Source organism: Martes martes (assembly GCF_963455335.1).
Source record: "Martes martes genome assembly, chromosome: 5".
Lineage (NCBI taxonomy): Eukaryota > Metazoa > Chordata > Mammalia > Carnivora > Mustelidae > Martes > Martes martes.
This window is the reverse complement of record NC_137892.1, coordinates 94,692,033-94,719,412: the sequence shown is the minus strand read 5'-3', so window position 1 is coordinate 94,719,412 and position 27,380 is coordinate 94,692,033. Positions and strand designations below refer to the sequence as shown.

The following is a 27,380-nucleotide window of genomic DNA, read 5'->3' as shown; positions in this document are numbered from 1 at the left end:
TGGGAGGGCTCCAGGGGTTGGTATAGTGTCACCTGTAGACCATCAGCACCTGGCCATAGTGGTCTCCTCCCAATCTTCTTAGACCCACTGCAGGCTGTCGTGCCTGACTTTCTCTCAGACTCTGGGCTGCCCAGCAGCCCTAGCACAAATAAATGCCAGGATTCCTTCCCTTGGTGTCTGCGTCATGTAACCTGCCCAGCCTAGAGAGCTGAGCTTCCCTCCTCACTCCCAGGCAGCCCTGACCACTGGCCAGCCACAGCTGTCCCACAGGGCAGGGGCGGTGAGCTCCTGGGGTATATATACCCACCTAGCTGAGGGAGATATACCTCTGAAGAACCACCGCCCACCACCACAGCTTGACCAAGCTCCATGTCCCATGTGCCTGGGGCTGCCCGACCTCTGGGAAGGACAGGGCCTCCTTTCATGACAGCCCCTCCACAGCAGGTACAGCGCTTGCCTCCGGCTGGAACCAGGAGCTGACTCCCGTTACTCTCTTTCCGCACCGGTGGAAGACTCAGCAACACCAACATTTTCCCACTGGCTTCCTGACCTTTCACAACCTTTATCTAACAGTAACCACTTTGGTTACCACAGCAGGGAGTCCCGCCTCCTCACTTAGGTCCCAGAGCCCAGCTTTCGGAAGGGAGACTGTTTTCCTTGACCCTTGGCAACCTCCCAAGGCCAATTCTTAGAAGCAGAAACAGAGATCACCACACATCATCATGCTGAGGTCTCTGCCCAGAGTCCAAACACCCACTGCTCTGTAAGCACAAGCCCAGCCATGGGTCTGCTCAGGCCCTGCCCCACATGGGGGCAGATGCTCAGGGACACACTATGTGTGTGCATACGGTTACAAAGTCCCACTGGACCCCCTTGTGGAACTGGAAGGTAACAGTCAAAGACATGTTCACTCTACTAGCCTCCATGGCTTCCCTGTAGGCCCATTCCCACCATAGGAGAAGGAAAGAAACAGGTGCACATGCTGGGGACACAGGGAATGAGTAGGGACAGGACATGCTCTGTCACTCCCCATAGGGAATGTCAAGAAACTGCCCACAGCCCAATCCCCACTGGCCACCTCAAGCTCTGCCGTACTCTGGGAGGTGGAGATGCGTTATCTGATGTGATAGGGTCTGCTTCGGCTTTCAGAGTTCAGTGTCATCAAATGTCCTTTTCTTAGCCTCAAAAATATGTGTAGAGGGGTGGTAATAACACAGGCTTGTGGTTAAGAGGGCAAGTGGCACAATCAGAAGGCCAGTTGCAAACCTCAGCTCCACCGTGTAATATTCGAAAGACCTCAAGCAACTCATCTACCATCCTGAAGCCTGTTTCCAGATCTTTAAAATAACCAAGTGAATAGGACCTCAAAGAATCTTTTTAAGTCAGTGAAGTAATCCACTTAAAGCTTTGACAAAATGGTAGCTGTTTATTAACGTTATCATCACTAACAGCTATGGAATTCAAAAAATTCTGTATCAGGAATCAGAATTCCTACCAAGAATCTCCTTTTTCCCATAAGGAACGGATAACAAGGGTCATTCAGATTTCCAGAGGCCACCTTGCTCTGTCATCCCCAACCGTGAGGTGTCTCTCATTCCCTAACATTCCATAATTCTTGGTTATATAGAAACAAACATCACTGGGGGAAAAAAAAAAAAAAAGCTCCTAATGCAATAAGACTTCACACCTGGCTGGGAGCAAAGCTCAGCCCCACAGCTGGGAGATCACTTATCGTGTCTTGTCTTCCATGATAACTGGCCTAATTACTCCACAACAGCTCTGTTGTGATGTCGCTCCCTGGATTCCACAGGGCAGCAGAGTCTCTTAGAAGAGACTTCTCGAAAAGCTATGACTCTCTCCCCATGGAGCCCTTTCTTCCCCAAAACAATTCCAGCTAAACCTCAAAGCACCTGTACTAAGGAGCTTCCTGCAGCCACAGGGGACGTGACTCTGGAGTCACACAGCCACCTCCAAGCCCCATCCAAGCCTGCTTCTGTTTAGTCAGCCTGGCAGGCAGGGTGTAGACACGGGCCTCAGGAGGGAGAGGAGGGTCGGAGTGGTGACTGGTAAGATGTGAGTCAACTGTTGGAGGTCAGGCCTTCTGGAGAGGCTGATAGCTGGGATCACCTAAAGATGGGTGGGCTGGGCTTCCGAGCCCACCTTGAGCACACAGATCAGGCTGGTGTGCCGAGGGTGGGGGGAGGGTACCAATGAGTCAGACAGAACAAAGTGGTTAGAGAGCATAAGAGCAAAGAATTAAGACCATGTGCCAGGACTTCGTACTTCCCTTCTGGCATTCAAGATTGGAAAGCTCAACTCATAAATTTCCTGCACTTCTGAAAATCTCAGCTCCATTGTTCAGAGCATTAAGAGGGTGGAGGCAGGCCCCTCGGCCTCACCACTTCTACCCTCACTTCAACCTGCCTTCCCACTCTTTCAGTAGAGCATCCCAGGCCTGCCCCCATACTCCTGCTCAGAGCCCCCAAATATCCCCTCCCATGGGGGGGCACTTGTCCCCTGGCTTCTTTAAGTAGAGACAACCAGGTTCTCAGAAACTAGCCCTGGGCTGAGCGGTCCCAAGCCCTAGAGCTGGAGGTTTGTGTGGGAACAGGGCCAGGGCCCTGGGGCTAAGGTTCCAGGGTGAGGGCCACAGGAAGGGATTTGCAGCTCCATGGAATGGCCAGCGCCCACCCCCCACCACCCCCCTCCCGCTCCAAGGACAGAGAGGGGAGAGAGAAACAGAAGTGGGAGAAGGGAGAAGATGTGGCTGGAAGTAGTAAGATGACAAGCAGCCTGTGGTGTACTCCAGGAATCTTGACTATCTTGAGGGTCCCAGGATAACCCTTCACTGGATGTGAGCACAGTGGAATGTGAGTCCTCTCCTGGTATTCAAAGAGCCCCTGATCAATCACTCTGATGGGGGCCTGGATATCCACCCCCACATCTCTTCTCTCTTCCTTCCCACCAGACAGGGTCCTATTCCAAGGCCCAATCTACACTCAAGGATTCCTCCTCCTGATATACATAAGTACTCCACCCACACACATCTCCAGCAGCCTCTCGAAGGCTCTCCACCTCCACAAGGTCCTTCCCAACCTCCGCTCGAGACTGCATGTCCCCCAGGGTTTGGCCCTGCTGTGTGGCAGTGTGGACTGCTAACGCAGCTGGACTTGTTCTGTACTAACTGCTCAGCATACTGGGAGTACACAGGTGAATTCCTCAAGACCTCTTTGTGATTATTCTTTCTCCTTTCTCAAGATCCCACAGTGAGACATCAGCCCAAGGAGAGGAATTTCCTGTAGAACTCAGCTTATGACCATCTTTTCTTATAACTAAGAAAAGTCACTTTGAATGAGATTAGGTTTAAATTTTGTTATACATATTCATCTAGAATGTATAACGAGTCACAGATAATTTTGTTCTAGTCCGCATGGCCACAGAAGGGTCTTCATTACTAAAAATTAATCAACCAGTTGGTGCAACTAGTTGGACAAGGATGGACATGTAGCTCAAGGCAGGGCTCTAATGCTAGAGTGGAGCCTTCCAGTAGAACAGTTCAGGCTCCAGGGTGGGAACACCCCTGCTGTGGTGCCTCGAGCTCCATGAGGGGCTACCCCACCCTGCAGCCAGCCTCATCCTCTGGTGGGGGGAAGCAATGGATCCAAGAGGCACTGAGCCAACAAGAAGGACACGGTCATCATCTTCGGAGAGGGTACAGAGTCTTGTTCTGGTGAACAAGTTCTGAAACCTTGTGGGGTTGGGGGTGCTCTGGTGGAAATTCTGAGCCCTGGACCCCATGGGGCTACTGCAGTCACTGCTACATCCAATATACATGGAGGACACAGATACTCCAGCTGCTTCTAGCCTCCAGCCCACCCTCTGATGGCTCAGGAGCCTCAAGTCATGGGCCAGGATGTGCCTGTGACACTAGATCTGCCATCAGTCACACGTCCTCAGGTGAGAGGCATGGGGACTCTGAGAACAAGCGTCCTGCTCTGGCTGGGGTCAAGGATGAAGGAGGGAACCTCCTCCTTTACTACTCCATAAATGTACCTCATTTCCTTTAGGCTACAGTTGAGAAATTAGCTTAACCACCGCACACAGGTAATAAAAGATCAAGCATCTGACATAGGCGTTGAATTCCCCCTGCTGATGCAGCTCCTGTTCAGCAACAGTCAACGGCTCTGACCCCCACCAATTCCCAGCCCCCAGACTCACAGATGCCATCTCTCTTCAGCCACCTGACCATAGCTGGGTGCTCAATGAATACCAGGTTCCTGAGACTGAAAACCACCGGATGTCCCAGGGGACCCAGACAGCCCAGGACGCAGAGACCCACACTGGGTTTCTACAGAGTGTCCTGAGAAGCATTCCTTCAAGTGGGAAGTCATGTTTTGGGACACAAAGACATCCTCCAAAGCTATACTGGCAGGAGATGGACACGCAAGCATAAGGCAGAGAATCCCATTCTTCACAGCTAAATGCTAAAAGGAAACCAAGAGCATATGTAACAACCAAACAGAAGAGAGTAGAGGATGAGAAGGAGGATGGGGCATATTCTAGAGGCACTCCGGTTAGAACATCTGCCTGGCAGGCCTCTCCCATTTGATACCTCCCAGCGTGCCCACATCAAAGCCTATTTCACTGCAATGGATGCACAAAATGTGGCAGCAGCAGAACCACAGAAACCTGAGGTCCTTCCTATAGAGGAAGAGCATGTTTTAAATGCGAGGCTAGAAATAAATGGGAAAAGTGCTCTGTTTTATTTAGAGAGCAAGATGTGAATGACAAAACACCTTAAACAAATTTTTATTCCAATTGTCCAGACTAGTCTCAAGAAAAGCCATCTAGAGTCTTATACCTATCTAATGACACCTCCAAAGAGAAGTTCATTTCCACTGCCCTTGATCCCTCCTTCTCTTTGTAGGGACATGTGGCAGCAACCCTCCCTGGAGCCTCAGGCGATTTCTGCTAACCCTGAAAATTCTAAGCACAAACAGAACATCCTGCATTCGTTGGAGTTTACATTTCATTCTCTGGGCTCCCATGTGGGTCGAGGTTGTACTGCGCCTACCACACTGATGCTGGCTTCTTGGCAGAAGGGACAGTCCGGGCCAGGCAGATGCCGGCAAACACTGCAGGAAAGGGACCTCGAGCCAGTCAGGCGTTTCACCCCCTCCCACACTTGGCACCCACAGGACTCTCTAAAGCTTCTATTGATTCAATGAGGATATTGGAAATTGGGACGAGACTCTACTCTAAATGGAAACTGAAGACAGTCAGGTCTTTGCTGGGGCTTCTTCTGTAAGGAGTCCTAGAAAGTCAAGTCACCTTGTCCAAATCCCTATATGATGCCAAAATTTGTAAGAGATCACGGACCCATTCACTCCCTTAAAACATCTGAGCCTGCTACTGTGCTCCAGGCTGCCCTGGCCACCGGGAGTCCCAGGGATCCAGACCCAAGGGGACTTAGCATCCGCCAGAAAGAAAACCCGCTGAGGGTCTGAGTGGCAGGTACTGCAGCAGAGAGTGACATGCAGGCCACAGAGAAGAAGAGGTGCACAACCCTCCTGATGGGTACTTAGTGGGACACAAACCACCACTCTGACTGCCAAGTTCAATGCCACATAGTACATGTACCCTCTCAGTCATGACAACTCTGAAACTAGCCCTATTATGGCCTACATTTTCCTCACTGCTAACCTGAAGGTCCGGGAGACTAAGTGACTTTCCTCAGCTACAGAGCTGGGAAAAAGCAGATTGGAGCCACTGGGCCCTCTGATGTGAGGGACCCCTGAAGCAAAGGTAGGAACAGAGATACTTCAGGAGCAGAGCACCTAGGTGCCAGCTGGAGCAAGTGATTCAGCCTCAGCAGGAAAACACCAACGATTGGGTTTTGGAACATTAACTATGCTAGAGGAGAAAGGGGAAAGGTAGAGCATACCCTCCCTGGCCAGGAAGCCATTTCTCCTCAGAGCCCAGAGAGCTGCCTGCTGCAGGAGCTCACCCCAAAGGCAGCCAAGCTACCAGGAGCTCAGAGGAGGACTCAGCCTCAGCAGGGAGAGAGGTATGGTCAGAGAAGCAAGCCATGCTTTAGAGGCCTAGGCCCCTGGCTGAGGCTGAACCTCAGCCTGTTAAGTTGGCAGTGGGTCTGCTGCTGGGCCAGGCTGCCAATACCCTCATGGATGAGTAGGTGGCCAGCAGAAGTGGTTTCTGAAGCCACTACTCCATGAGAGGCTCACGGTGATCAGTGGTATTCTCTGGAAAAGACTTCTGTGAGAAATAGGGCCAACTGCTGCCCTTCTCAACTCTGAAAAATACACACATGCACACACACATACTTTCTCTCTGAGCCTAGACCCAGAATAACTAAAAACTTAAACTGTACAGTATTTTAACAAAAGTTACAGAGACAACATTTGTTTTCCAGCTAAAACCTCCAGAAAGATTTCAACATGAACTCAACACCTTCTTGGAACAGTGAAGAGAGGGGAAAACCAAGGACTAGGTCTCCAAATGAACCATTAAACAATTACATAGGAACCTTCTTGGAATATCCTACAGATGGAGGGAAGCCAATGATCTCTCAGGTGGTTCCCTGCTGGCCAACACCAGCCTCCCAGTAGCACCACCTTGTCCTCATCCCTCCCTATGTGCAGTTGAGGTGAAGTGCACTCTTTGATTGAGGGAATAACTGAACCCCACAGGCCACTCATTGTCCATTCTCCAGTCTACCTCTAATAAGAGTGAAACAAAACTGCCTCTTATTAGAAGACGCCATCAACCAAATAGCAGTGGTGTGCCATTTTTCAAGAGCTGAAGAAACTTAAAGAACCAGGAACAAGAAACCCATACCCCACTTTTCCTTTATAACCCAGACATACCTGTCACTTCGACAGAGAGAAGTATGTGGATAAGACACTGAACACCCACGTGCAGGCGGACTCCCCCACCTACGTGGAAGGCACAAGGGCCTCTTTGTGGGAGGAGCACCCATCTTCCCTAGCTTGGAGCTATGTCTTTCCAGCCTTGAAATCCAGACAGATACCACAGAGCACAACACCAGACCTGCGTCTAGGGATCTGGTATCTCAGTGTGGCTTGGACTCGGGCTCACTGCAAAGTTCCAGGCCATACCACCATGTGCGTCTGTGGGCCTCCATTCACAATGGTCTTAGATCAACATTTCTGTGAGCCACAGGTGCACTGTGACAGGTCTTCAGACAACACACCTACATGGGCAATGCAGAATGTGCCTGTGGGCAGCCCTTGTGGGACACACCACCCTTGGTTCTGGCAGTATGGCCTTTCATTTCTTTCATAAATAAAAAAAGAATAAATAAAAACATAAGTAAGGAAGTACTGGGAATTCTAGGTAGTACCTTTATCTTTAAAAATAAAATTTTCATTTTTCTGCTGAGATCAAAAAGCCTAGGAGCCACTTCTTTGGGTGCACCCCCAGCACACTGCACAGATTTAGTCCCTGTTACACAATGAAGAGGAAAGCCCATTCAAGCTCCTCTCCAGTCCAGTATTCTCAAGACTTTCTCCTCCTATTGGGGACATCCATAGGGTGCCTGAGTCTGTGTCAACAGCACACACTGCAATAAAGCCTTCTTTGCTTTTTTGTTTTTTAAAAGATCTTATTTATTTGTCAGAGACAGAGAGAGCACAAGCAGGGGGAGTGGGAGAGGGAGAAGCAGGCTCCCCACTGAGCAGGGAGACCAATGTGGGGCTCGATCCCAGGAATCTGGGATCATGACCTGAGCCGAAGGCAGACGCTTAACGGTTGAACCAACTAGGTACCCTGGTAAAGTCTTCTTTGAACTAAGGTCTGCACAGAGGACGGGAGAGCAATGGTGGTCAAAAAGACCCCAAAGGGTCACCCCCATCCCCAGTCAAGTGACAGAGAACTCCTCCCTGCTATCCCTTCCCAAAAGGGAACACACAAGGTGACTTGAGGCACACAGGATGGGCCAAACCTTCTGATTTCACATGTGTTGGAGGGCCTTAGAAGAACCAAGAAATAACATTTAAAATGTTCACCACGTGGTGTGAAAGGGCATACTCAGCAGCCATAGAATTAAGCTGGGGAGAGAACCTGAAGGCAATGTGAGGTGGCAACCTGGCTACCCTCTCACCTTCCATAGGAGTAAACAGAGGCCAGAGAGGAGCAGGGAGTGTCTCAGGTCCCCAGAGCTTGTTTGTGCCGGGCTGGACCTGGAACACAGAACCCACACGAGATCCTGTGTTCTCATCCAGAAGTAAGATGCCTTGGGCAGCCTGCACTTCTGAGTGAGAAGGGTCCTACAGGGCTCATGGGGCTCTGCTTCGGTTTTACCAGTGGAGCATCTTCCAAGTCTTGGAAGTGGGTCAAAGGACTAATGGGCTTTACTCCAGACTGCAGAGGCATGACCCATGAAACAGGTGGGTTACTAGCATTTGGGACATGCCAGATGTCACTGCCTTCTCAAGAGCCAGAGCTGGGCACTTCTACTCACGTACTGACCAGATGTACATATTTCAGAGCTCTCTGCCTCCACCTTCCCCTTCCATCCCCACCGGCCCCCTCCACTTCTGCCTGACCTCACTATGACAGATCTTTCCCTCAGGAGCTCCTTCCTCCAAAACATGACAGTATGACACCATCCCTGGGAGGAGAGGAGGAAGCCCCAGTTAAATCACAAGCTGCCCCTTCCGCGCAGGCCCCCATGAGAATTTCTTTCCCCTCTCTACCCTGCAAGGGTCCATTCACAGCTAGGTCCCGCATCACCACTCCCTACTAAGCCCAGAAGTGCTGTCAGGGAAACAGACTTTGAAATTAAACTAAAGTGAAGTTAATTTTATTTTCTGAATTTCATGATAGTCTTTGCCCCAGTCAAGCACAGCGTGGAGCTGGGAATTGCTGGTCTCCAGGGTTGGAGACCGAGACCAAGACCAAGTATTAAATGAGAATACCCAGGTTTTACTTTTTAAAAAACCTCTTCTTGGGACCAGGTTCAGGAGGAAAGAGACAGGTTTCTCTTGGCCCATGTCGCTGGACTCAAGGGAAGCCCTAAGGCCAAAAAGCAAGTATATGAGAAGCAAGGCCATATGGACAGGTGGCTTCTCGGCCAGAGGGGCAGACTTCCTCCTCCCCACACCAGTGTACCTGAGTCACTGCCGTCAGCTCGGGTGCCACCTGCTTGGAGTACAGGGCCCATCTTATCCTATCCCCTCCGTTTCTGGGGTCAGGGCCCTCCATCTTCCCAGTGGCTGCGGACAAGACAAGGCCCAGGAGACTCACAGTAGCAACCATAGTGGGTGGAAGCAGAAGGACAACGGCCCTGGCTTGGCAGGACAGAAGAGCAGAGCCCACTCACACAGAGCCTGTTAGAGTCCGTCTGACACCATCATGACATTTACTTCTCTCTAAATGGTAAACAAGAGAGATAACCCACAAGTCATAGAGAATAAATCAAGCAGATGATTGGGGCCTGGCAGATTTGATGCTGCCAACTCCCCGAAAAATGGAAATCAGAGCCCCATTTACAACGCATGGCCTGATGTCCTGATTACAAGGGTGGAAAGTTTCCTACAGAAGCATAGATTATTTTAATAGCAGAGGCATTTAAAAAAAGTAGATGAGTAAATGCTAAATTAAGAGGAAGAAGAATAATGGCTTTCTGTGAACTCATAAATGTTCATTTTCCTGGGTCACAGAACTTTTCAGAGCCAATTAAAACTCTATTAACAATGATCTCAAACTACGCCAGGGGCCTGCAGCGCACTAACCAGTACACGGTGGGCAGCTTGCCGGAAAAGTTAGAGAGGAGAAACCTCCGACATGAAGACAAAGACGGCAACTTCCCGTCTGAGGGCAAACACAAAAACAAGACCCTCAAACACGACAACATGCCTAGCAGGTGCATCCCCAGAAAAGTCTGGCTGGGGTCTGGGGACAGGAACTGGGCAGGACACCAGTATGAGTGACAGAGAGACAGTGATGGGTGGGAGCACGAGAGTGTGGGCGGACCCTCAGGATTTAAATCGCGGGCACCCAAACAGTGAGGAACCCTACACACAGAGAGCCAAGCTTGTCTGTCCACCTGCTTGCTTCAAAATAGGTGAAAAAGACTCTGAAAGCCAGGCTACTTCCCTTCCCGCTTCCCTCGCCCACCTGCCCGCAAGCCCCCCCAGTGTGAAGCTATCTCCCAGCAGGACGGTACCCTGTACATTCAGCTCCTTTTGCTGACTACAGGCAGCCTTGTCACATTGACAAAAGCTAAAAAACAAAAATAAAAACAAACAAAAAAGCTGGGTTTCATCACCAAACGGAATCTCCTGGGATGTATGCAGGCAGGGTAGAGGGGACTCCTCTATGGCCTTTGTGTCCAGTGTCCCCTGGGACCAGGAGTATCAGCATTACCTGGAGCTCATGAGAAAGGCAGACTCTCAGGACCATCCCCTCCAGCTCTACTGCATTGGCATTTTAACAGGATCCCCCACTCTTTGCAAGCAAACTGAAGTTCAAGAGAGGCTGGTGTAGGGCACAGCCCACACTAACTCCAGAGGTAAGAACTAGCTCCTCCAATGACCCTAGGAACTTGGAGTACTCGCCACCATCTTTCACCAAGAATACTACGGATTTACTCGCACATCAGCAGATGAGAGGTTTTGTTCTCCCAACCTGAGCTGAGAAACTAAAAATCCATACCTCTGATAGAGAATTGTCAGTAGGCAGTCATGCCCGAATATTCCAGAATCAGATAAGAAGCTGCCCTCCCCTCCCTCCCCATGCCAGGTCTACAAGATGTACAGAGGTCCTGGATCCTCCAAGAGGGGTGTAGCCCGCAGTCCCATGCCCCGGGAAAGCCCACTCAGGCCCTTTGCCAGGATAGGTCACCTAGAAGCTCATGGTAGCAAGCCAGTTAAATGTCGGAGTCGGTACCGTTGAGTGTCTAGGAATGGGGACTCCAAAGAAAACATCTGTAAGACATGCACATAGGTCTACAGATGAGGTTCAGAAAATACCAGCCCAGACCCCAACTGTTTGCAGGGAGAAGGGAGATGGTGTTCCCACACCCACAGACCAAGGGGCAAGAGGAAGGAGAGGTGAATAACGGATGCCTCAAAGCCCACAAGAAGATCAGTTACTCTCTCCATCACCAGTCAGAAGAGCGGAGCATGGGTTGGGGTGGGGAGGAGACTATAACTAGAGAGAGTGTTGTCTTAAAAATCAATCAACTACGTAACAATAACAACACTAACTCAAGAAAAGAACTATTTTTTAAAAATTAGTGCCCAGTCATAGCAGCCTCCATCTTCCTCAATGCCCAACAAATGTAAAAGGAAGCTGGAGCACTCCAGGTCTCTGCCTTAGGAGACCCCACACCCAGGGATGGGGGTACCCCTGGGTGCAGTCAGTGGCATCTAGGACTAACACGTACAGAAGGGCAAAGGTGTGTGCTTTCTTAGGCTGACTCCTGGGGTTAGGGAGGTGGGTGACCACCCTGATTACTGAGACCACCAGATACACTTATTCCTTGAAAACTACCCTCTCAGAGCTTGCACACATTGAAAACACTGGGTGTCTGACCTCACAGCCCTTCCCTGGTCTGTAAGCACTGAGGCATATTTAGTACAGGACTAGTAACTGTGGGTCAGAGCAACGTGGAGAAGGTACAGCAGGATATATAAAGGACACATAAGGCTGTTAACGGCCACCATCCAATCTGAGATCCCAGCGAATAGTGGGAACACAGCAGTGAGGGCTGAAAGGCAGGGGGAACCCTCCCACAAATGTCTGCCCCTCAGAAGAAGGTGGATCCCTGGGGCTGACCTCTCTCACTTTCCTATTCTCCCCAAATATAAAATTCTACCAATACTGATTTTAGTACTGCGTTTATCTTGGCCAGAAAATAGGGGAAAGGGGGAAATTTTAATTATTTTAGAATTTTGTTGAGTTGTATCTCTCAGAATTGTTTCCTCTGAATTTAGAATTTCATTAGTATTCTAGGCCACAGTCTGCCACTCAGTTCTTATTAAAGAGGCACTCCACCCAGCTCCACTTCGTTTCATCTACATTTGTAAAACGATAAACTCCTTGAAGCTATTTCAACTGCAGTCTTTGTACATAAAACAATAATTTAACAAAACTTACATACGCTATCATTGCTTTACAAATGAGTGAACGCACACATGCTCTGGTCATTTCATCCTTATTTACCCTTAGGATGCTCAAGTAATTGGTGTAATAACTTTAAAGGGAAGTCAAATCTTATTAATGCTTTCCAAGTACTTTAAAAATCTGAAGTCAATGAATGTTTTTGTAAAGTAGTATTAGCAAGAAGAAAACATACACAGAAACGTTTTACCATTTAGGTCCTGATTAATTTATGGAGTCTCAGGAAAGTCAGTTGGCTATGATTGTTCCAGAAAGTAAGACTGAGGAAACTGCTAGAGGAGTTTAGTATAGTCTGGACAGTCAGTTGTGGACATATTAATAGCTACAATTCAAAGGAGAAATATCTGGACGTTGATGAACGACAAGCCTGGCCAGTAAGCTGCTTACAGCTTGGCTGGGGGACCATTCATGTCCCCACTGGACATGCACCTGCTGCGCAGGTTGGGCTACCACACACAGAAATTACTGACTGTCTACACTAAAGTTTGACAACACTAGAGTGACTTCACAACTAATACTAAATGTTGAATACCAATCAGTTCAAAAACACAATGAGTCTCTACTGTGCTCTGAAAATTATTAGACATTGTAAGGAAGAGAAACATACATAAAATTGGCTTCCTTTGTCTGCTAACATAAAAATATGGGTTAAAAAAAAAAGGACTAGTTCAGAACACGACATCAAATTTGACCAAAGTGTGCTCAAAGAAGGTTCCAGAGAAAAGATGAGAACCAGAGCTAAGTCTTGGAGGAGAGGAGTCAGTGTGTGGGATGAAGGGACAGAATCCAACACATGATGCTAGTGAGGAATGGCATGGAGAGGCCATGCATGGAGCATGGTCAGAATCAGCACACATCAGTTCCATATCCGTGTCCTGCTCTATCGGAACTTTGCTGAGGCTGTCCTATATCCTAGGCCCAAACACATGGCCATCTTCTCATTTCATCAGTGATAAAAACAGACTCCATGAGTACAAGTTATTACACTTTGCAAAAATGCAATGCACAGCCACGAACACTGGATTGATAGGGCAGCTGTTCCTGCGTTTGGAGTCTGTACGGGCATCATTTCCTTTTCCCAAAACAGCACAAGGCCTGGAAATGGGAGAGGGCTTCATCTCCTGGGCTCTATCCTGATGCAGCAAGAAAAACAACACCCCAAAACCAACCAACAGAAAGCCTCCCTTCCTCGGAATGAGCACTATCTGCTCTTTCTTGGTGTTAGGCTGTTAACAGCCAAGATAAAGATGCCCTAGGTTGATATTAACTTACCTTCACTTTACCTCCAGCTAAATCCTACCTTAATTGGTTTGACTCCTTTAATTGAAATAGGCAATTTAAAAGAGTGGGCCAATGAGCCCCAATAGTAAGAAGACTAAAAAAGCTTATCTGTGTGTTTGCCTGTTTGCTTTGCTATTAAATATTCAACAATATATTTGTAGGATCTTTTTCCCTCTGTATGGATATAAGTGTAATGATTAAGCCATCCCATATGGGAAATGCTGTGCTGGCTAGCAAGTCAGCCTCCAGGCTCTTTCAAAAGACCATTAAGTCGTGTCCTTCACGGACTGTGATGGGAGAGAGAGTGACGCTCTTCAATCACCCGCTCACCACAAAAGGAAGCCACGTGAACCTCAACAGCAAACGTGGGCATTCAAAGACTTCTGAAGCTCCCCGGAGATTAAGGTCTGTAGGTCTGGGATTGCATTACGATTAAATAATAATGAGAAAGACATCGTGTCTTTTGATCAAATAATGCATTAATCCTACCATCCATACACTGTGTGTCATTATTCACTCTCTGGTGATGTTGACTTTGGGAGGTAATTTTTCTCTCTCATTCCACAGGACAGGAAACAAGCATAGAGACAAGAGGCAGGCATGCACCAGGAAGGCAATGGGAGCTGAAATGGCCTGAGAAGCTCTTGGGCAAGAATTTGCATTTACCATGTCATAAAGAAAATCCCAGGTAGCTTTGATGAAAAAGGGTGTAGTCATTTCTTAGGGTCTGGCATACACAAAGCAATTTCTGCAGAGAAACTGCTCCTCCTCACAAGCCCCAAATTCCTCAGGCCTCCTACCTGAGCAGGGCTAGGGTGCAGCTTATGAATCCTCTCCTGTACTTAAGACCAAGTTCGCTGAGCAATTAGCAGTGTATCAAGACTCTCTGGGGAGGCATTTGAGAATAAGTTTTTCAAGCACTTTAGAAGCATTTATATATACCTAACATGCCATTAATCATTCTTATCTGTTCATTAAGACAGGCTCCCTTAGGACCCCTACTTGCCAGTTCTTTCTCAGCCTGGTGTTTTTTATCTGTGTACGTGAAAAGGAGTCTCTCTCTTTTAAAACACATTTTGTAATTAAAAGACTTCATTAATTCACATGGGTGTGCTCCACCATTGAGTCTGCATTTTCAGAGTTTTATTAAATATACAAAAAGGCCATTCTCTTGAGGGTCTTTGCGGAAGACAAACCATATAACTAAAGCCTGGTTTTGGAATACATTTTCAGCATTGCAGAGATTTTAGACTATTACTTACAGCATGACATAAAACCTCCTGTCCAGACCAATGCATGCTGTGTCCTTCTGTCCCCTATCAAAAAGGGGGAACAATTTTAACTCACACTGCAACCTAACTGATATAAACCAAAAGTAGAGAAGAAATCAGATACACTGGCATGGAAAAGCAGCAAGTTTCAAGCATCCTAGCAGGTGTTATGTGACCATACCTCCGTCTGTGGGTCACCCACACCCATGTTCAGGCCTCTGCTGGGTCCTGGGTCCACCCATCCCAGTGCAGCTGGCAGGGAGGCCCCAAGCAGCACGAGATGCAGCCATAAGTGTCCCGGTTTCATTTCGTGGAGTCTGTTGAGAAAATGACAGATGTTCAGAATTAAATACTGCAAAACATTAGCATGTCACAGGGTGGATAGGTAGAGCTTGTATTTCAGAATCAGAGACACCAGAGTTTAAATCCTACCACCAGTCCTTCTGCCCTACTTTGGAGAAGTTCTAGTACTTCTGAGCCTTAGTTTATTCACCTCTAAAAAGGGTTCCATAATACGTATTTCATAGGATTGTGGTGAGGGTCAAAGAAGTCAGTGTCAGACACAGAGTTAACAACTCTATACATGCAATGGTGTGGAAAGCCACCCAACACGGCAGCTACCACTCCATCTACAAGAACCAATGAGGGGGGAGCAGCTGTGTCACTTCTGTTCCATAACCACACAGCCACGCTTCAGTCCCTTCAGAAAGCACTGGGGCTGGGCACACAATTAGTGATCAGTGAAGACTGATGAGGAAATACGTTAAATGTAAGGAACCCTGTTTGTGGCTGACGTCTCAGTTTATAAGACAGCGAGCTTCAAAAGGGCATAAGGCTCAAAATCTTCCTTTCAAGACTGTTCCTTCCTGTAGAGGAATTCAAGCACCCAATGGATAACGGGATTTCAATAACCTTTAAGGTGGTTCCTGAGGCTCATGGGGTAAGAGGTCTGAAGTCCTAGAAGAAATGGGCAATTCAAAGTAACCAAAGAATTACACAGATGAAAAAACTAAGGATCAGCCACAACAGATATTCAACTCCCTATCACGTGCTGAGGTGCTAATGGGACAAGGACACAGGCTAGTCAATGTGTCCAATCAGCCCTACCTTTTTTTTTTTTTTTAAGGTTTCCACTGTAACATTCCAACCTTGATTTCAGCATCTCTGTCCGAGAAACACAGCCAGGAAGATAGAAATCATCGTGCAGTATTTACAACTCGTCTTCAAGGAAACCAGAGGGCTTATTGATTTCTGTGAGCACTACACAATTTAGTGCTTAATTGCATGTGGTGCACACGGCATCCTGATTGTGGTGGGGGAGATGGAAACACAGAGCGCTTCGGAGGCCAGCACCCCATGTGATCTGGCCTTGAACTGGTCCAGGGCAGGTGTCCCAGACAGAAATGCTGAGCAGCTTGGCAGACATTACAGGCTGGTGGAGGAGTCCACGCCCTCTCACTCCCATGGTGAGAGCTGTGGGGGATGCCTACTTTGAACAAGAAGGGTTGGAGGTATCCCACCATCACTAGCACTGATCCCAGGACCACCAAACAAATTCACTCCTACCACATTCCCAGCCTCCTTTGGCTGCCTTTCCAGATATGCTTTATATCCCTCACTTGAGACAGAAAATGCCCACATGAAGGAGAAATTGAGCTAAAAATTATGGCATCTAACACTGGCCTCTGAAAAGGCAAGGTTGTAAGTCATGATGGTCTTTTAAGAAAACGTGTCTCTGGTCATACAAACAGTCCATGGGCTTCTATTCCTCTATCTGTCTCTTCATCTTTGACATCTGTTGGCAAAGCTGGAGTGACTGAGACAGTAGTCTGAGTGAGCAATAAACATAGTGTGAAGGTCACAGTCTTGTCACCGTCAGCACCTGCTCCGCACTCTGAGGAAGGCAGAGCTGCCTCATGCAATGCTACCTGGGACAGAAGTAGAGCATTCCCAGCAGTCCCTGAGCCATGCTCCTGATCCAGAGTTCTGGCAACAGTGTGTGAGTTCTTCACACAGACTGCAGAGTGTGGAGAAAAATCAAATTCAGAACTAAAAGAAAGTAAAAACTGCAACCAGTTCTTCTGAAAATAAATAGGGCAACTCCCTACTCTCCATAAATTATTGTCTTCTGAATGCAGAGCCATGTGCCTGGAACTGCAGAAAGCATTTACTAGATTTTTGGAATTTTTTTTTTTTAACATACCAATACTGAGGGGCACCTAGGTATCTTGCTTTCAGCTCAGGTCATGACCTTGGGGTTGTGAGATCGAGCCCTGTATCAGGTTCCATGCTCAGCCTGGAGTCTCCTGAAGATTCTCTCTCCCTCTGCCCCTCCCGCTCATGCACATATGCTCTCTATCTAAAATAAATAAATCTTTTCAAAAAACACCAGTACTTAAGCTAGAACTAGAAAGACATTACTTCCTACTTTATTTTTGAGAATTATTCCCTACTTATCCACTATGAAACAGCATTCACAGGGCAAGCGCATGTACAAAAGGTCTTCTTTTCTTCCCCGTCATGTTTTCAAGCCTGAATAAACCCGAAACAGCAAAATAATCAAAACTGACTCAATATACAAATGTCAATTTCTGGAGTTATGAAATATTCAAGCCACGAAACCGACTATTTAGTTTTCAATTTGCCTAGTAATCCAAGACCAATTATGTTTGATGTTTTATTATTAATGGATAGCATCAAAATAAAATCTGTTCACCTCAATTGTTATTTTGGCAAGCTGCAAAACTATTTTAGAAGGTATACCCAGACCTGTGGTATTAAACAAGTTGTTTCGAGTTGTTGCTTCAGGGAGCCTGGGCTCCAGGCCTATGGCACCTGGACTCATGTCTGGTTTTATCTGGTTTACACTGAGGTTACCCGAAAATTTAAAGACAAGGAAACACAAGAGCCAGGCCAATGACTAAAATATTCCCAGCTTCTTTGTAACATTTCGCTCAGCTTGGCCACCACCAGATGGGACTCCATTTGTATGGTGGATGCCTGTCCGATGTCATTTTATACTCACTGTGATTGACAACTCATTTTATCTACAGGAGCAACAGCCTGAAAATTTACAACTCAAGTTTTATGATGGCTCAGTCCATAAAAAAGAATTAATATTGGGTTGAAACCAATTTTTATGATGTATGTAATAGCCAAATAGAAGCTATCTCTTTGGTTAGCACTTATGTAACAATAACGTGTGTCAGGCGCTGTTCTAAACTCTTCGCAGGTATTAACTCACTCGCCTCACCTCTACTCCATGAGGAGGGCATTAAGAATCCCCTAGTCAGATGACACAGCAGACAGACCACAGAGAGGCTAAGCACCTTGCCAAAGCCATGTGGCAAATAAATGGCAGAGCTGGAACGCCAAGCCATGCAGGTAGATTGGGCGAGACGTCTGTGCTCTTCACAAGCCTCCCTCTGCTGCCTCTCAATACTTTGCGGTATTTTGTTTCAGCCAACAGTTGTTCTTAGCAAGATGGGGAAAACCTAGGTCAAGCAAGATAGGAAATCCTGAGTCTCTCCTTTCCTCCAACAGCTGCCAAGAGCCACATTCCTCCAGAGGAGCCGAGCGTGAGGAAAGAACCACGCGTCTCCTCTCTGCATCCCTCCCCGGAACGGGGCCACTTGGCACACGGTCCTCAGCTCTCAGAACTGCTGTCTTTATCAGCCAGCAAGAAATGTAGTAGGGGATCTTGGAGGGGAGGAGTCAAGATGGCGGAGAAGTAGCAGGCTGAGACGACATCGGGTAGCAGGAGATCAGCTAGATAGCTTATCTAACCATTGTGAACACCCATAAATCCAACGGGAAATCGAAGAGAAGAAGAGCAACAATCCCAGAAACAGAAAATCGATCACTTTCTGAAAGGTAGGACCTGCGGAGAAGTGAATCCAAAGCGACGGGAAGATAGACCCCGGGGGGAGGGGCCGGCACCCGGCAAGCGGCGGAGCGACGGAGCACAAAATCGGGACTTTTAAAAGTCGGCTCCACTGGGAGACATCGCTCCAGAGGCTAAACTGGGGGGAAACCCAGGCGGGGTCAGCATAACCCCAGGACCCGCGGGGTCACAGAAGGACTGGGGATGTCTGAGTGCCGCAGAGCTCGCAGGTATTAGAGCGGGGAAGCCGGCTATAGCGACAAAGCCAAGGAGTGAGCTCTAAGCCCGGGGTTACCTTGTGCCGGTCGCAGGCTGGGTGGGCTCGGAGCGCGGCCGGAGGCCACGGAGACAAAAGCGACCCGGCGCTTTTCTCCAGCTCCAACAATTGACTGCTTTCCTCGAGGCGCGACCGCAAGCCAGGGAGGCGGGGCTATTGGGCGCTTTGCTCTGAGAGTGCACTGAGGAGCGGAACCCCAAGCTCTCGGCTCCTCCGGGCCGAGAGATTGGGAGGCCGCCATCTTCATTCCCGTCCTCCGGAACTCTACGGAAAGCGCTCAGGGAACAAAAGCTCCCGAAAGCGAACCCGAGCGGATTACTTAGCCTGGCCCCTGGCAAGGGCGGTGCAATTCCGCCTGCGGCAAAGACGCTTGAGAATCACTACAACAGGCCCCTCCCCCAGAAGATCAACAAGAAACCATCCAAAACCAACTTCAGTCACCAAGAACAGCGGAATTCCACAGCAGGAGAAAGCAAATCCTACCTGGACAAAATGACAAGGCGGAAAAACTCACCTCAAAAAAAAGAACAAGAGGCCGTACCGAAGGCTGGAGACCTAATCAATACAGACATAGGTAGCATGACAGATCTAGAGTTCAGAATGACAATTCTCAAGGTTCTAGCCGGGCTCGAAAAAGGCATAGAAGATATTAGAGAAACCCTCTCCGGAGAGATAAAAGCCCTTTCTGGAGAAATAAAAGAACTAAAATCTAACCAAGTTGAAATCAAAAAAGCTATTCATGAGGTGCAATCAAAAATGGAAGCTCTCACTGCCAGGATAAATGAGGCAGAAGAAAGAATTAGTGACATAGAAGACCAAATGACAGAGAATAAAGAAGCTGAGCAAAAGAGAGACAAACAACTACTGGAACACGAGGAGAGGATTCGAGAGATAAGTGACACCATAAGACGACACAACATTAGAATAATTGGGATTCCAGAAGAAGAAGAAAGAGAGAGGGGAGCAGAAGGTATATTGGAGACAATTATTGGAGAGAATTTCCCTAATATGGCAAAGGGAACAAACATCAAAATCCAGGAGATGCTAAGAACGCCCCTCAAAATCAATAAAAATAGGTCCACACCTCGTCACCTGATAGTAAAATTTACAAGTCTTAGCGACAAAGAGAAAATCCTGAAAGCAGCCCGGGAAAAGAAGTCTGTAACATACAAGGGTAAAAACATTAGATTGGCAGCGGACCTATCCACAGAGACCTGGCAGGCCAGAAAGAACTGGCATGATATATTCAGAGCACTAAACGAGAAAAACATGCAGCCAAGAATACTATATCCGGCTAGGCTATCATTGAAAATAGAAGGAGAGATAAAGAGCTTCCAGGACAAACAAAAGCTGAAAGAATTTGCAAACACCAAACCAGCTCTACAGGAAATATTGAAAGGGGTCCTCTAAGCAAAGAGAGACCCTAAAAGTAGTAGATCAGAAAGAAACAGAAACAATATACAGTAACAATCATCTTACAGGCAATACAATGGCACTAAATTCATATCTCTCAATAGTTACCCTGAATGTTAATGGGCTAAATGCCCCAATCAAAAGACACAGGGTATCAGAATGGATAAAAAAACAAAACCCATCCATATGCTGCCTACAAGAAACTCATTTTAGACCCGAAGACACCTCCAGATTTAAAGTGAGGGGGTGGAAAACAATGTACCATGCTAATGGACATCAGAAGAAAGCTGGGGTGGCAATCCTTATATCAGATCAATTAGATTTTAAGCCAAAGACTATAATAAGAGATGAGGAAGGACACTATATCATACTCAAAGGGTCTGTCCAACAAGAAGATCTAACAATCTTAAATATCTATGCCCCTAACATGGGAGCAGCCAACTATATAAACCAATTAATAACAAAATCAAAGAAATACATCAACAGTAATACAATAATAGCAGGGGACTTTAACACTCCCCTCACTGAAATGGACAGATCATCTAAGCAAAAGATCAACAAGGAAATAAAGGCCTTAAATGACACACTGGACCAGATGGACATCACAGATATATTCAGAACATTCCATCCCAAAGCAACAGAATATACATTCTTCTCTTGTGCACATGGAACATTCTCCAGAATAGACCACATCCTGGGTCATAAATCAGGTCTCAATCGGTACCAAAAGATCGAGATCATTCCCTGCATATTTTCAGACCACAATGCTCTGAAGCTCGAACTCAATCACAAGAGGAAATTTGGAAAGAACGCAAATACATGGAGACTAAACAGCATCCTTCTAAAAAATGAATGGGTCAACCAGGAAATTAAAGAAGAATTGAAAAAATTCATGGAAACAAATGATAATGAAAACACAACAGTTCAAAATCTGTGGGACACAACAAAGGCAGTCCTGAGAGGAAAATATATAGCAGTGCAAGCCTTTCTCAAGAAACAAGAAAGGTCTCAAATACACAACCTAACCCTACACCTAAAGGAGCTGGAGAGAGAACAACAAAGAAAGCCTAAACCCAGCAGGAGAAGAGAAATCATAAAGATCAGAGCAGAAATCAATGAAATAGAAACTAAAAAAACAATAGAACAAATCAACAAAACTAGGAGCTGGTTCTTTGAAAGAATTAATAAGATTGATAAGCCCCTGGCCAGACTTATCAAAAAGAAAAGAGAAAGGACGCAAATAAATAAAATCATGAATGAAAGAGGAGAGATCACAACAAACACCAAAGAAATACAAACAATTATAAGAACATACTACGAGCAACTCTATGGCAACAAATTTGACAACCTGGAAGAAATGGATACATTTCTAGAGACGTATAAACTACCACAACTGAACCAGGAAGAAATAGATAACCTGAACAGACCCATAACCAGTAAGGAGATTGAAACAGTCATCAAAAATCTCCAAACAAACAAAAGTCCAGGACCAGACGGCTTCCCAGGGGAATTCTACCAAACATTTAAAGAAGAATTAATTCCTATTCTCCTGAAACTGTTCCAAAAAATAGAAATGGAAGGAAAACTTCCAAACTCATTCTATGAGGCCAGCATCACCTTGATCCCAAAACCAGACAAGGATCCCACCAAAAAAGAGAATTACAGACCAATATCCTTGATGAACACAGATGCGAAAATTCTCACCAAAATACTGGCCAATAGGATCCAACAGTACATTAAAAGGATTATTCACCACGACCAAGTGGGATTTATTCCAGGGCTGCAAGGTTGGTTCAACATCCGCAAATCCATCAATGTGATACAATACATTAATAAAAGAAAGAGTAAGAACCATATGATACTCTCAATAGATGCTGAAAAAGCATTTGACAAAGTGCAGCATCCCTTCCTGATTAAAACTCTTCAAAGTGTAGGGATAGAAGGCACATACCTCAATATTATCAAAGCCATCTATGAAAAACCCACCGCAAATATCATTCTCAATGGAGAAAAACTGAAAGCTTTTCCGCTAAGGTCAGGAACACGGCAGGGATGTCCGTTATCACCACTGCTGTTCAACATAGTACTAGAAGTCCTAGCCTCAGCAATCAGACAACAAAAAGAAATTAAAGGCATCCAAATCGGCAAAGAAGAAGTCAAACTATCACTCTTTGCAGATGATATGATACTATATGTGGAAAACCCAAAAGGCTCCACTCCAAAACTGCTAGAACTTATACAGGAATTCAGTAAAGTGTCAGGATATAAAGTCAATGCACAGAAATCAGTCGCATTTCTTTACACTAACAACAAGACAGAAGAAAGAGAAATTGAGGAGTCAGTCCCATTTACAATCGTACCCAAAACCATAAGATACCTAGGAATAAATCTAACCAAAGAGGCAAAGAATCTATACTCAGAAAACTATAAAGTACTCATGAAAGAAATTGAGGAAGACACAAAGAAATGGAAAAATATTCCATGCTCATGGATTGGAAGAACAAATATTGTGAAAATGTCTATTCTACCTAAAGCAATCTACACATTTAATGCAATCCCTATCAAAATCCCATCCATTTTTTTTAAAGAAATAGAACAAATAATCCTAAAATTTATATGGAACCAGAAAAGACCTCGAATAGCCAAAGGAATATTGAAAAAGAAAGCCAAAGTCGGTGGTATCACAATTCCAGACTTCAAGCTCTATTACAAAGCTGTCATCATCAAGACAGTATGGTACTGGCACAAAAACAGACATATAGACCAATGGAACAGAATAGAGAGCCCAGAAATAGACCCTCAACTCTATGGTCAACTAATCTTCGACAAAGCAGGAAAGAATATCCAATGGAAAAAAGACAGCCTCTTCAACAAATGGTGCTGGGAAAATTGGACAGCCACATGCAGAAAAATGAAATTGGACTATTTCCTTACACCACACACAAAAATAGACTCAAAGTGGATGAAGGACCTCAATGTGCGAAAGGAATCTATCAAAATCCTTGAGGAGAATGCAGGCAGCAACCTCTTTGACCTCCACCGCAGCAACTTCTTCCTAGGAACATCGCCAAAGGCAACGGAAGCAAGGGCAAAAATGAACTATTGGGATTTCATCAAGATCAAAAGCTTTTGCACAGCAAAGGAAACAGTTAACAAAACCAAAAGACAACTGACAGAATGGGAGAAGATATTTGCAAATGACATATCAGATAAAGGGCTCGTATCCAAAATCTATAAAGAGCTTATCAAACTCAATACCCAAAGAACAAATAATCCAGTCAAGAAATGGGCAGAGGACATGAACAGACATTTCTGCAAGGAAGACATCCAGATGGCCAACAGACACATGAAAAAATGCTCCACATCACTCGGCATCAGGGAAATACAAATCAAAACCACAATGAGATACCACCTCACACCAGTCAGAATGGCTAAAATTAACAAGTCAAGAAATGACAGATGCTGGCGAGGATGCGGAGAGAGGGGAACCCTCCTACACTGTTGGTGGGAATGCAAGCTGGTGCAACCACTCTGGAAAACAGTGTGGAGGTTCCTTAAAAAACTGAAAATAGAGCTACCCTACGACCCAGCAATTGCACTCCTGGGTATATATCCTAAAGATACAAACGTGGTGCTCCGAAGGGGCACGTGCACCCGAATGTTTATAGCAGCAATGTCCACAATAGCCAAACTGTGGAAAGCGCCTAGATGTCCATCAACAGATGAATGGATAAAGAAGATGTGGTATATATACACAATGGAATACTATGCAGCCATCAAAAGACATGAAATCTTGCCATTTGCGACGACGTGGATGGAACTAGAGGGTATCATGCTTAGCGAAATAAGTCAATCAGAGAAATATAACTATCATATGATCTCTTTGATATGAGGAAGTGGAGATGCAAGGTGGGGGGGTTTGGGGGGAGGTAGGAAAAGAAAAAATGAAAAGATGGGATTGGGAGGGAGACAAACCATAAAAGACTCAATCTCAAGAAACAGACTGAGGGTTGCGGGGGGGAAGGGGGATGGGAGAGGGTGGTGGGGAAATGGACATTGGGGAGGGTATGTGCTATGATGAGTGCTGTGAAATGTGTAAACCAGACGATTCACAGACCTGTACCCCTGGGGATAAAAATACATTATATGTTTATTAAAATAAAAAAAAAAAAAAAAAAAAAAAAAAAAAAGAAATGTAGTAGGGGAAAAAAAAAAAAAAGAATGAGGAGATGCACAGAATGCCGGGCAGCAAGGATGCCTCTCAACTGACGGGGAGTGCCAACATGAGGAAGAGAGTCACTCCGGGGGAAGAAGATCTGTTGACTCATTACTCCTCACCTTCAAGGAGCCCCACTGATCTTCAGACAGAAGAAAATACAAGAATCTCCTCATTATAGAAATGGCAAGATACCATCTATAATATCACAAACTCTCTTTTTCAACCTTGAGTTCCTTTTGAGATCAATTTAGGTTTATAAGCTTCATTCAATCCATGCTAGAGTCCTAAGACTGGCTATAAATCTATTGGAGACCGTTCTCGTAAAAGAGCTGGACTGCATTTTCTTTCAAACAACTCATAAAGCACAATCACTTGATATTAAAGACCTGGTTCCCCTGAGGTTTTCCACCCAAGACTCACTTTCCCCCATGATCAAGAGAATCAGGAGCTAGGTTGGCTGTGGTACAGACAGGACACCAGAAGCCTGGAAGGCCAAAGAATTCACCCCATGTGGTAGCCAAATCAGGAGCCAGATCTAGACTGAAACCAGGCCTCCTGACCCCGAGGCAATGTCTTTGTCTCTTAAGTTGTCACAAATACATATGGAATGTTGGCATTCTGTCTCAAACAGACAAATTTTGCTTTTCTTAGTGGAGGATGGGCCCTACTAGATCAAGAACCTGCTCTGTGTGCAAAGCACAGGATTTTTCTGGTTTTATAATTAGAAGCCACTACGTGTGCTATTACTTGTATTTAAAATTATAGAGGTACTACAAATTTGTATGATGTGACATTCAGAAAACTGACTCACTTTTCCAAGAAATTGAAAAATGTGACATAAGAATGGCAAGTGGTTAGGGAGAAATAGGCATGAAAAGGTCGATTCAAATCTGCCCCACCACAGAACACACACCGGCATGCAAGTGGTCTGTACTGAATGGGGTCAGAGGCCAGGGAGATGCATGGACACTAAACTGGCAGTGGTTCTAATACAAACTTCCCTTTTCTCCTCTGGTAACCAGACTTGTTTGGGCACAGTGGGACTTCAGACCCTGAGAGCTTCCAGAGACATTACTCATCAGTTCTCTCTCAGCATCTCTCCCAGAATATGGGAACGTCACCGAATTGGACGTTACAATTTAGCCTCATGGAAAGGGCTTCTCTTTGTAACTACCAAGACCAGAAATTATGAAGATGCTTTGGTAAAACCAAGCAATACCACCCCAGCCTTAAAGAGAATAGTAAGTTTTGTGACCCTGAGGCACCTCAATTTCCAATCTTTCCAACTAACCAAGTGTATGTTTAGCCAATTACTAGAGGGACATTGTATTTTGCACATGGGATGTTGGCAATCAACAAATGGAAACCACCTGGAGACCACCAAAATCCTGCAGCCTCTGGTATGTCTACCCAATGTTAAAAAGAAAAAAAGAAAAGCCATACTGACCCTAACCTAACACCACAAGGCTACAAATTAATTTCCTTGGAAAGGCTCAGGACCCTAGTTTTGATATCCAAGTGTTTTAAGAAAAAAGCAAGGGGTTCAAACTTCCTAAGATAGACCCTCAAATACCAACCCAAGGAACTTAGGCATGGAAATGTATCAGGCTACTCCTGCAGCAAGCCATAATGAAGTTACACTGCACTTTCCATTAATTATCTGCTCTTTATCCTTGGTTAATCGTTCCAACATTTGATAAATTGAATGCCTAAATTAGTCTGTGGACAATAGATCAATCTATGACACTCCTATATACCAAGAAGTTTAACCCACACACCTGTAAGTTCCAGGAACCCTCATCATTTCAACATTTATACCACTTAAGTACCATGTTCTCCCAACAGGAGTTCTATTTTCCTCAAAGTCCCATCCTTTGTGTTACGTATTAAGAGAAAGAAAGTATAAGGACATATGTGCTCTTGAAATAATTCCCTAATTTCATCAAGTTAGTAAGCACACATTTGATCACACATAAGCAACATAAGAAGGTTGAATCTGCAGAAACATACCAAGAAAGGTAAAATAGGAATTAAAGATTTAGGAAATTGTGACTATTCAATGACCTGTTTCTGGATTTTGGTACTAAATCCAGCAGAAGTTCACAACATGAAGATCACTTTAAAAAAAAAAAATCCTGCAACTCTGAGACGAAGAGAAGAATCCTGAGCAACTGATGGGTCAAAGTAGAAAAATCCAAACTACTCCTCACACACCCACCTCCTGGACAGAGCAGAAAGAATAAAAGTTCTCCCAAGGCCCATGGGAATAGGCTGGCCCCTCTCTGGAATAAAATTGATTTCCTGAGATTAAGGAAAATCGAGGGTGGTAAAAAAAAAATGTCTTAGAAAAAGCCACTGGAACAACTTTAACACATTACAGTATATATGAAGTCAGCTATCATCTTGCATGACGTTTGGCTCAGTCTAAAATCTTGGGGGAGGGAGGGTCTGTTTTCCTAGGATGGGAAGAAAGCTACCAATTCAGCAAAGGGTGTCTGAAGAGAAATGCTGGAGTAATGCTGCAGCCTCTTCTCACAAAACCAAGATGGGAAGCATGCATGGGCCCTGTGGGGCATCAGTTCATGGCTTGGGTTTGAGCTACTGCCTTAGGATTGCCGCAACTCTGGTGTCCTAGAAGCCCCATCACTCTCTCCCTTGACCATGTACTCCCCAGCTGAGCCCTCTACCTAACCACTACCCACATCAAAGCCTATCCTGGGAGCCAGAAGGGGCAAGCACAGGAACCTACCCAGTCCAGTATAGACAGGACACTGCTAAAAGTCATGTCCGACTTTCCCCTAAGCCTGGTGGTGGGAAAATAACTTTAGACCTTGGATAAACGTCTGAATTTCTTCCCTGTGCCTTAGAGAC

The 27,380-nt window shown here is 45.9% G+C and overlaps 1 protein-coding gene across 2 annotated transcripts in view; it reads right to left on the bottom strand.

Annotated features, from left to right (window-relative positions):
- FSTL4 (follistatin like 4) overlaps positions 1-27,380 on the bottom strand; it is a 407,996-nt gene that overhangs the window by 378,948 nt on the left and 1,668 nt on the right. For both annotated transcript variants that reach the window (XM_080804096.1, XM_080804095.1), the window contains exon 2: positions 14,899-15,034. In XM_080804096.1, the coding sequence (XP_080660222.1) occupies positions 14,899-15,024 (126 nt within the window). In that variant the 5' untranslated portion in view covers positions 15,025-15,034. The remainder of the gene's footprint in view (positions 1-14,898; positions 15,035-27,380) is intronic.